The sequence below is a fragment of the Alligator sinensis genome, unplaced genomic scaffold (genome assembly GCF_000455745.1).
Source record: "Alligator sinensis unplaced genomic scaffold, ASM45574v1 scaffold802_1, whole genome shotgun sequence".
In the NCBI taxonomy this organism is placed as follows: domain Eukaryota; kingdom Metazoa; phylum Chordata; order Crocodylia; family Alligatoridae; genus Alligator; species Alligator sinensis.
This window is the reverse complement of record NW_005841918.1, coordinates 1,029,668-1,040,459: the sequence shown is the minus strand read 5'-3', so window position 1 is coordinate 1,040,459 and position 10,792 is coordinate 1,029,668. Positions and strand designations below refer to the sequence as shown.

Genomic DNA, 10,792 nt, shown 5'->3' with positions numbered 1-10,792 from the left:
GAGTTGAAGCTACAGCAGCTGCCTGTCTCCTGAGTACCTGGTTCCTGCTGCTACCTTTGCCCCCCTGTCACCACTGCCTTTATTTCCCCATCCTGCCCTCCGTCACTTAGCCTCCACAGCCCTGGCTCTAAGGCTGCAGCTCTCACAGCCACAAGCACTGCTGCTGGGCTAGGCAGGGGCTAAAGCAAGTACATGCTCGATATCTCAGACAAGAACTGAGCCAATCCAAACCCATGGAGGAGAAGCAGGATGGTGGGACAGGTCAGGTGTCCAGGACTAGATGTGGGGGGAGGCAAACAGGGGGGTAAATGGTGAGAGGAGCAGGTGCCGGGGAGTGCAGGCATTTGGGAGCAGGTGGGAGCAGGGGCAAATGGCAGGGGTCAGGCAGCAAGGGGATCAAATAGTATGGGGAGGGCAGATGGTAGGGGAGCGAAGCAGGGGCAGGCCACTTGGCTACCTCCACCTTCTGCTCCCCCTTGCCTTCCCCCTCTCCCCACTACCAGTTCCCTGTTGCTGCTTGCTCCACTGCAGTGGTGGAAGCAACACATTTAAGACAACACTCTAATAGTTTCTAATAGATTCTATTCATGGAAAATTACAACAAACTAATTATTGGGTGGGTCATCTTAATTCCTAAGTTTTCTTATATTTCAGTAAATATGGTATTTCATTTTGAAAACTTTCTACTAATATTTTGATTTTATCCCTTTTACTGGCCATTTGGACTCAGTCTCATGAAACGTTATGGCCCTCTTACTGCCAAATCATCCCCAATTCTTCTGACTCTGAAGCTCCTCAACATTTCATAGATGTTTTCTGCAGGGTTGCTTGGTCATATCTTTTCCTTTCACATCTGGATGAAACAGAACTTGCAAAACTTTTTGCAGAAATATTATATGAGGGAAAACTCTAGCTCTAACCTTCTCGATAACATTTTTGTTTAATCAAATCTGTTTTCTCCAAAAAAAAAAGAATAATTTAAAATACCATTTTTTCAATTAAAAGTTAGACAAAAAATTCTTCACCAGATCTTGTACTCAGTCATATGAAGATCTGAGCCTGTATTTACTTGGAAAATATGGGTTGTGGCATGTGAGGCAAGAACACATAACCGTGAAGAAAGACGCTATGTAAAAATTATGAGTGAATCATTATTTCAGACTTTGCCTTATGAGTTTCACACTGTTCTGCTTTTGGAATTATTGAATAAATAGAGTGGTAGATAATAAAGGGGTAGGATGGACTTCCATTCTACATGCTTGTAGACATTGGCAACCATGAGCCACTAAAAAACAACCTGAAAAGTAGAGTTGCTTAGTTTGTACTGTTTAATTCCTGTTTTTCCTTTAGCATGTATACATTTGTCTTTCTTTTACAAGAGCTGTAAAGGTTTCATCAAACATTAAACTGCATTTAAAAAATAAAAATAGACCATTTTGGTTACCATGCCTGAGGGGGCAGGCCTGAGAGGTGCCTTATATGGTTGCATACAAATGCAAAATGCATGTAACAGAACCAGATAAATAGAGATGCTTACTGGATGATACCTAGCCATATAGTAAGATGGGTTGCATTAGATCCATTGTACAGGGGAGTACTTACAGACTAGGCATGCCATACTGCACTGCACTGCTACCCAGTATGGTCCACAGGTAGTATGGACAAGCTTTTTGAGTTTTCACCTACACAGAACTTACATTACTTTTAGTGGGAAGTTGCAGTGAGCAAAGTAATTATTACTTGGCAGGATTCTGGTCTCATGTATAAAAGTATAGGTGTGGAGTAACTCCATTAATATTAATGGCCAAATTAAGATTTCTACCAGTATGAGGCCACTGACAGACATTCACTTAAAGGTGTAATGGGATCTGATGGCAGGATGCATGATTTTGGGATCAGGAATTAGATCCCAACCACACCTTATTTGCCAATGCGGGGGGAACCCAGGATCAGGGTCAAGTATCCACTTTCCAATCCCAAGGTCCCCATGCACTGGTGTTGTCAGCAAATTGCAGGTGCAGTCCAGCTGCATATTCACTTTTTAAATGTCCCAGCCTGATGGGATTGGAAAGATGCTCCCCAATCCTGAGGTACCTTTGCAGGGACCTGTAAAATGAGGTATGCAGATATGGTTTTATTACTCACCATGGCACACAGAGACACTAGGATCAGGCTATGGCAACCTGATCCCAGAGTTCCTGTGCTCTAGGCACCAATCCTGTTTTTCCATTGTTCTGGGACTTCTGAAGAGTGCATGTGCAGCTGGGTTTCTGATATCCCCGGTGTATGGGGACCTCAGGATTGAGGAGAGATACCAGGGTCCCCAAGCACTGGTGATGTCAGGTTCACCGTGCTCCCCACACCTGCCTCCATGTGGGATCCAGGGTCTAGGAGCAAGTTTTACCCCCAACCCAACTGGGCCCAGACTCTAGGGTTGCTAGATCCTGACACACACAGCTGAATATTGGAATCTGTCAAGCACCGCTGGCCCCAAGCTGATACACATTCAGTTTAAAGCTCCCTACAAATGAGCCACAAAGTTCTTACATAATTTATGTGGAATAACTTTGTGGCTCATATTGTATTATTACGCCATAAACTGACTTGAACCTGTGGCTGGGTTATTATTTAAGGCGCAGTTAACAGGTTAATTGCATCTTAATGTAATGTGGCATGGGTCTAAGTTACATCAGAATATAATCAACCATCATGCTTCTGGAGGCAGTGTTTAAACCTAACACAGGCATACACCCTTGCTATTAGAACTGCTCTCTTGTACAGGGGTTTCCCACCATAACTTTTAATCTGTGGGTGGAGCCTCCAAAAGTTGGGAATCAGAGTTTGGTCTGCCATTTTCTCCTTTCGGTCTCATCTAACTGCTTCCATGTGTTAGATGCTATTTTAGGCTTAAATCTTGCTTTCTAGCAAAATGATGAGAGATGCATAAAATAAATAATAATGTCATATAATGTATACATATTTATATTTATCATAAAATGGAGACAATGTAGGGCAGGTTATTTCTGTTTCTGTTCTATGAAGCAAACAAAGGACAGGGTTGGGGGTTTTTTTAAGTCATTGGGGGGAAAAAAACACTGTATTTTCTTGTTTGAATCAATAACTTACTTAGATCCTGCTCTTTAAAGACTTCAAATGCAAATACTTTTTGCTTTGTTATAAACTGTTATTCTTTTTTTGCCTTCCTGTAACTGGAACAACATACTAATTTCTACAAGTTGTGACTACTAACAGAGAGCAATCACCTCACAGACTTGTACCGGAAAGAAGAGACCATCAGCGTCGCCAGAAACGGCTGCATCCACAGTCCCCGCTTCCCGAGTAGCTACCCCAGGAACCTGCTACTGACATGGAGACTCCACTCACCGGAGAACACAAGGATACATCTGGCCTTTGACAATCAGTTTGGACTGGAGGAGCCTGAAAATGATATCTGCAGGTGAGCAAGAAGCTTTCCAGAAAACTAAAGATTTCATGTCAGTTTAAAAATCAGCAGAACGCTGTATGCATTGACACCTGGTTGCCTGTGGCCATGGACACTTTTTCCTGCTAGCAGAGCAGTGCTTATTCTGTCAGTACCAGAAAGTTTCTGACACCACAGGGCAGCCACCAGAAAGTGTGTGTAGATACCAATGTACTTTCTTCGGATAGCTGCAGCTTCTTTGGTGCCTCCTAGAGGTACCACGTGCCCCCTGCCAGCACAACTGCTCTACTAGAGATACACGAATGGTAAGAGCCATCCAAAGCTGTGCAGGTGAGGACACGTGGTGGTGGCTTCCCTGGGGCAGTGCCTGTCTGTCAGCAGAAGGCCTGTAATGTAGAAATGCCCATGTGTAATGTTTTGGAAGGGTCCCTTTAGGCACCTCTGTCAAGAAGGCTTGCCCAACACGACAAACACAATTCTAAAGAAATGTGCCTACCATGGACCCAGCTGCCTCCTTGCGTTACATTTTAAGTGCAAAACACTCAAGTATCTTATTTTCCTGGCTAACCGGCCAAATAATAACTGAATTGAGGTCTTCCTCAGTTAATTAACAGTGGATGTTGCCTGCTGTGAAAAACTTTTCTTTCACTTTTTCAGTAAGGCATTTCCTTTTTGGAGGACAGGTAAGAATTAAGGGTTGGGAGAGTGGTATGTTCTTGAAGTTGTGTGACTGATAGTCTATCCAATTATGACTTGCATCTAGGAATATTTTTTCCTAGATGCCTTAAACATAGATCCCAAACCAACAGTGTACTCTGGCTGCTTCTTCCACTCCGTTGACCAGAGCAACCAAACTTATGGGAGGTTAAACCAATTTTGTGACTGCTTTGCTTTTCCAGCGCGCACAGATTAATTGGCTCGTAATAAATAAAGTAATATAAAATCCCTGGTTATTATTCATATGCAGGTTTTGTGTGAGAGAGAGGCCCAAAGCCTATGTGTATTTTCCATATCTTCAAATGCCAGATTTTTGCATTGATATTAAAAAAGCTAAAGCATCCGCTTCCAATGCTCTGCCAGATTGTTATTAATTATGGTTATATCTTTCCAAAAATCGCACCCAGCCCCTGTTTATCTTAACATCTATTAGTTTGCCTTTCTAGACTCTGTTTGGCAAGTCTGTGGGGCTTTGTCATTATTATTTTTAATGCTCTGCATTACCATTGAACAGAGAATACCATTCCAGCAGGTTTGTTTTCCAGTTAATAATAAAAGAATGCAGACTCAAACTGGCCTTCCCTCTCTGAATGTTTATTATCTTGGCAGCTTTTCTTTGCTCTGCTGCTGTTGGTCTGAGAGCAATAGCAGTGTAAGTAATGACAGTTACCTTCTAGTGCCAGAGAGGCGATGCCAGAATATAGCGTCTACTGCACACAGAAGCAGCCTGTTCATATTTATATTGAGAATAAACTATGGCTGACCTTAAATCTTTTCAACCTTGAAACACAGGGCTAATTTAATGTGGAAAAAGATGAAGTATTCTATTTTAAAGGGCCATTAAAGGTGATGACATGGTGAGAGGAAGTCAAGTCATTATTGACAGACTGGATTTTGACCATGGCTACAGACAATATGCTGGCTTTCAAAAGCTGCTAATTTATGATGTGAAGAAGAAAAGACCTTCCAAAATCTATAGTGTCTATAAAAGCTGGAAAAATACCACATATTTTGCAGAAATACAGAGTTGCTCTCAGTTATTGGAAGACTTTTATTTGCATGTCATTATTTCCAGAATGAGGATATTCTCAGGGGGAATGCATGTAATGATTCTCAGACTTGTTAGAAACATTATTATAAGTTATAGGGGTTTTTTTACTACTTTAGAGGAACTTTTAAAAAAAGCAGGTCTTTTCCTCGACTTTACTCTGATGCTCTTTCAGGCTCCACTTCAGCAAAGGGGGTGCATCTACACCAGACACTACGTCACCATAACAACATGCAATAGTGAGCCTGCATTGGCAGGCACAACCATGATGCGGCACCTATATCACCATAGTGAAGCGCTCCTTTGCTACAGTACATTGCTACAGCGACATAGCGGCTAAAAATAACTGCACTGCTGGCACAGCGTGGTAACAGCTCTTACTACACCATCATTTAGTACTTCCTAAAGATAGTACTAAATGACAGCGCAGTAACAACAGCACCATAGGGGCATGTGTAGATATGCCTAGGATGTTGTTAAAACTTAATTATGTGCCTAAAGTTGAGCATGTAAATAAATGCCTTGCTGAATGCACTGCCAAATAAGGACCCCCATGCCCCTGTTCCTTTCTTACTGCTTTTGTCCTCACTCTTCCCACCAGGAACTTCCTGGCATGTTCGTTCACTTTTTCATTAATATTAATAATTGTAATCTACATAATTATGAGCATTAAATTGATTTAAATTCATTTCGGCTGTGAGATGAAAATGTGAATTTTTAGCTTAACTATTTCAGAACAGAGAAAAAATATCTGAAGCTTTAAAAATATTTCTGCATTTGTTATTGGCACCTCTGCAATCATTCAAGGAGGGTTTTGAAAAGCACTGAAATTATCCAGATAGTATGAATTTTTGGTTGCTCAGAAATGGATACAAATTCCCTTATCTCACAGGTTTCCCAAACCAGTTCCAACTATCAGTCCTCACAATTTCTTATGTACCATGTACTTTTATGATCAAACTTTCAATTAAAGATGGGATGCAGTCTACAGGCTACTTACCCAGGGCCTCATGAACTGCAATTTGGAAATTCAGATATGTATCCAGCTTCCAGGATCCTTGTGTAAAAGCTGTTCTTACTGTAAGCAGACCTGGTTCCAGTAAAGTTACCGGATTTGAACCAGTTTATTCTATCAGTGAATTTAGTCCCCTCACCCAGCAGGTATAGGTCTATCATTTCTGTAATTTTCACCAAAATGCAGGAGGTCAATTATGGGATCTTGTTGCAACTTGCCAACATATTCTGATAAAATGAATTTTAAATAAAAAGTTAGAAAGGGCAGACAATTGGGATTCACGCACATGCAAAAGGGAAGAAATGGAGATTGTGGAATTCAAAACCAAGAGGAGACAGAAAATATTAATTGAGTAGGAGTCACTAGGTAGGCTCTTAAACACCTTCAACATCCTTTTGAGCAGAGGTCAGAATGAGGCTAGTGAAAATGCCCGTAACTCATTTATCTAAAACTAAGTTTTTTAGTAACAGGGAAAACATTGGTAGCAGAGTTTGGACAGATTTAGTGTGGATTTCTTGTTTTCTATGCTGTATAATTTTAGACTGGTGAATATAAATGCTGTAATGCTAATGCTTTCTAGCTGCATCACATTTACATTTTTTCTCATATGGTTCCTTGGCAGCAAGAGCAAACCAAATATGTTATTTACAGTACATTTCAGACACCAGTAGCTAGGTAGAGAAGGATGTCTTTGATCTAGAAGTCTCAAAGAACAGAGAAGCCCCTTGATAACACGATTCTAATAAGAATCAATTAGTAATGGTTAATCTCTGTTCTGAGGGCAAACATGTTTTGATAACAAAAGTCCTTCATGACTAAAAAAATCTGAAATTTTAGAGCTTAACAGTTCAGGGAAGCTTTCTTCTCCATCCATTTGTCATTTTCCTCTCTTTTGGACTTCTGTCTGCTTTGGCAACAGCTTTCTATCACAGGTGGGAATATGTAGGTCCTGAGCAAGAACCTCAATGAGGTCAATAGGATAACTCCCATTGACTTTAATTTCTTTCCTATCATGTATCTTAGAGCAAGACTGTGGAAAACTCAAACTATAAATGCTACTGACACATGAAGACGCAAGCAGATGTTGTTTTGCTATGAGAACCTCTGCTACCATAGTGTGGGTTTTTGTCCCCATCTTGTGGTTAGCTCATATATAACTGCTGGAGTATGAGCTACTGCCTTGACCTAATTCTGCGTATGCTTAAAATTAAAATTGGTCCATTCCTCAAGCATTTGAGTATCACATCTACAGGTCATTTACTTGCAATGTGAAACGTAGTTAGAATGGTAATCTATAATGGCAGAGCATATTTTCTGTTATACTCCAAAAGCAAGAAAAAAACTCCTAGATAGCTAAGGTTCTTAGAATATGACAGGCATTGTGACTATTTGTGACTTATAATTTAATACTGTGTAATAGAGCCCACCATATGTTTGGCTTAATTTCTTGAGCAAAGTTCTGTTTTGTTGTAGAAGCTTTATGTAAGGATAATGTATTAAACTATCAAACTGATTTCTAGGTATGACTTTGTGGAAGTAGAAGATCTATCTGAAACCAGTACAGTTATACGAGGACGATGGTGTGGACACAAGGAAGTTCCTCCAAGAATAACTTCAAAAACAAACCAAATAAAGATAACCTTCAAATCTGATGACTATTTTGTGGCTAAACCGGGATTCAAGAGTTGTTATTCCCTTGTGGTAAGTAACTTAACTATTCAGTGGAGAAAAGAAAGACTGTAGTCTAAAAGAATAGCAGAGCTGAAGGACTGAATAGGATGCACTAACCTACCCTTGTGGTAGGGAGATGCCATGATCTAAATGATGGTGATGGTCCAAGTGGTTTTACTGTACCTGGAAGGTGAGATCCCCTTCTTCCCAACCATGAATGTCCTGGTGTAGCTGAGGTTAGAAACCTGTCCATTGCACTGCAGGCAGGTATCCCTATGAGAGTCTACTATAACCTCTCAATGGGAGGATCTCAGCTATACATTTTATGGCTACGGAGGATTGCTCCCAGGCTTTCCATCTAGCTTGCACCTTCAGCCTTTTGGCTAAGAGCAAGCAAAACTAGGGGGCATCTGAACCACAAAGCATTCCAGGATTGGGGCTTGCAAGTAGGATGCCTGCCATGGATCTGGGAGTGTCTGAAACCGAGGACTGATGAGTCTAAGAGGTAGGATACTTCCTGGTGGTAGCACCACATAGACCTGAATGACTGAGCTCTGGTTCATCAATGGAATTTGGAACTTATTTGGCTAATTTGTCCTGAGACATGAAATTAAAATAAATAAATAAATAAATAAGGGGGTGGGGTGGTATTGCATAATGTGGCCTTTTGGTACTTATACAAATCAAGTATAGTTATGTGTCCCTTGCATTTTAGGCAGACTGACCCTGTAAGTCTCCCCAGATGTGGGGATCTCAGCTGCACAATTTTGTGGCAATGGAAGATTTCCTTTTGTACTTTCACCCTACCTTTAAAGTTTTGGGGAAGCAGAGAGCAAAGAGCTATCTAATCCCCAGATTTATTTTCCTTGCTGTAGCAATGGAAAGGGAACATATTCAAAGCAAACCTCAAATAATTAGATTCTATACCTGAAAAATTATAACAAATTTATAAATTTTCCATTTAGAGAATCTAATTATTGAGGGTCATCTTATAATCATAGCCATCTTCTATTCGAGTAAAAATGGTAATATAAACTAGACACAAAGCCAGCATAGGATTTACACTAATATGTTTCAAAACTGCTAACAAGTTCTGCACCAAGTTTGCTATTTGAGTGTGTTGATAACCACTTGCAGCCAATAGCAGCTACTGTTTAAATTCCATTTTTAGTCTTGTCAAAGAAAAATACCCTATGGGGTAACAGCCATGATTTGAAGATGCATGGTAAGATGCAATAAAATACAGAATGAAGGGACACAATGTGCAAGAGTTCAGACTGTAGTTCTAAAATCTGTGGGGTTTTGGTAGTGCCCTTTTTGTCACGTACCACTTGCATGAGACAAGCTTTCTGGATTTTTGTAGGTGGCACGAATGCTCATTTGTATAAACAGATTTGATACAAACATATATTCCAGATATTGTCCTGAAGAATGTTATAATCATTTTGGTGCAGTGTAGCTTAGCAGTGATGAATTTTGCAGTCAGTCACGGAACGGTAGGTAGTAATTTATTACACTGTCATCATTTTATTTTCATATCCATCACAGTTTATTTTTTTTATTCAATTCCATGTTACTTAACCAGAATAAGAAAGCCTGTATAATAATACAGTTACAGTCATACTAGGGGAAATCCAACACTGATGCTATTTCACTTCAACCTAATGGCTTGAAGTGAATGTGAGCTATTGTACTGAGGATGTATCTACACATGCGCTTTAAGGCACAGTAGCCTGTTTTACTTCTCATTAAAGCACCACAGAAAAAACATGCTATTATGCTAATGCACAGTAAAATAGGCACTTTGCATTAAGTAAAAACTGTGCGCATTAGTTAATGCACGTTAAGGCAGCCTAATGTGCATTTGTTTGGTACCTCATGTTGGAGGTACTAAATTTAATGTGCATCAGGAAAAGCACCTTCATGCACATGTAGATGCACCCACAGAGGCCATTCTACGGTAGTGTAACCTAGTGTGGGTAAGTGGGTACCAGCCCAGGGCACCAACTTAGTAGAGGCACCAGAATGTTGCCTCCATGCCCAAGAAGTCTGCAGAAGCAGCCCCGTGGTGTTGATATTGCAGCAGCAGCTGGGTTGCATGGAGACTACACTGCTGCTATGCAAGCAACAACAGAGGAATGGAAACCACACTGTAGCAGCAGCTACCAGGTACTTACCTGGGTACTTGCCTGGAGCAGGTAAGAGTCCCATTACCTTTACATCCCTCTGGTATTCACCGGTGGGCCTGTGCCAAGAGGCTAGTATTAGCTTCGGATTCAGATTCAGCCAATTCGGGAGACAGTGTTTTGATTTGGTGATTCGAATCACTGTCCCAAATTGATTCAGCTAAATCTGATGCAGAGATTTGGCTCCTGCCAAAATCTCCAAATAACCCGAACCAGGCCCATCTCCTGCCCGCTCTCCCAGCCCAGCAATGGCTGCCCCGCCTGCCTCAGCTCCCAGTACTTTGAAAAAAAAAAGCCCCAACTCACCAAGTGCTGCCGGATGTGTGGGGGGCAATCCAAGCTGCCCCCCACTGCCCCACACTGGGGGGGGGGGCTCTACATGATTCCCCCAACCCTCCTCCACTGTCCCAGCTCCCCCATGGCTGCCACCCCCCGCCAGCTCCAGACCTTTAAGGAAAAAAAAAAGAAAAACCTAGACTCACCGTTCCTGCCCAGTGTGGGGCATTTCCCGCTGAACCCCGCTGTTCCATGCCACATGGGGGGCTCTTCCAGAAGCCCCCAGACGCCACTGCAGGAGTGGTGAGTCCCAGGGTCTGTCTTAGTTTTTTTTTCTTAAAGAGCCAGAGCTGGGGCAGGCAGGGCAACTATGGGGGGGGGGCTGGGGGAGTGAGGAGGGGTTGCGGGGGCTCATGGCAGAGTCCCCCATGCAGGGT

The 10,792-nt window shown here is 41.7% G+C and overlaps 1 protein-coding gene across 1 annotated transcript in view; it reads left to right on the top strand.

Moving 5' to 3' along the window:
- The window catches only part of PDGFD (platelet derived growth factor D), a gene marked incomplete at its 5' end in the record, with an annotated part of 217,551 nt that overhangs the window by 122,401 nt on the left and 84,358 nt on the right, over positions 1-10,792 (top strand). The window contains 2 exons of the mRNA XM_025198246.1: positions 3,253-3,457; positions 7,743-7,923. Of these exons, the coding sequence (XP_025054031.1) occupies positions 3,253-3,457; positions 7,743-7,923 (386 nt within the window). The remainder of the gene's footprint in view (positions 1-3,252; positions 3,458-7,742; positions 7,924-10,792) is intronic.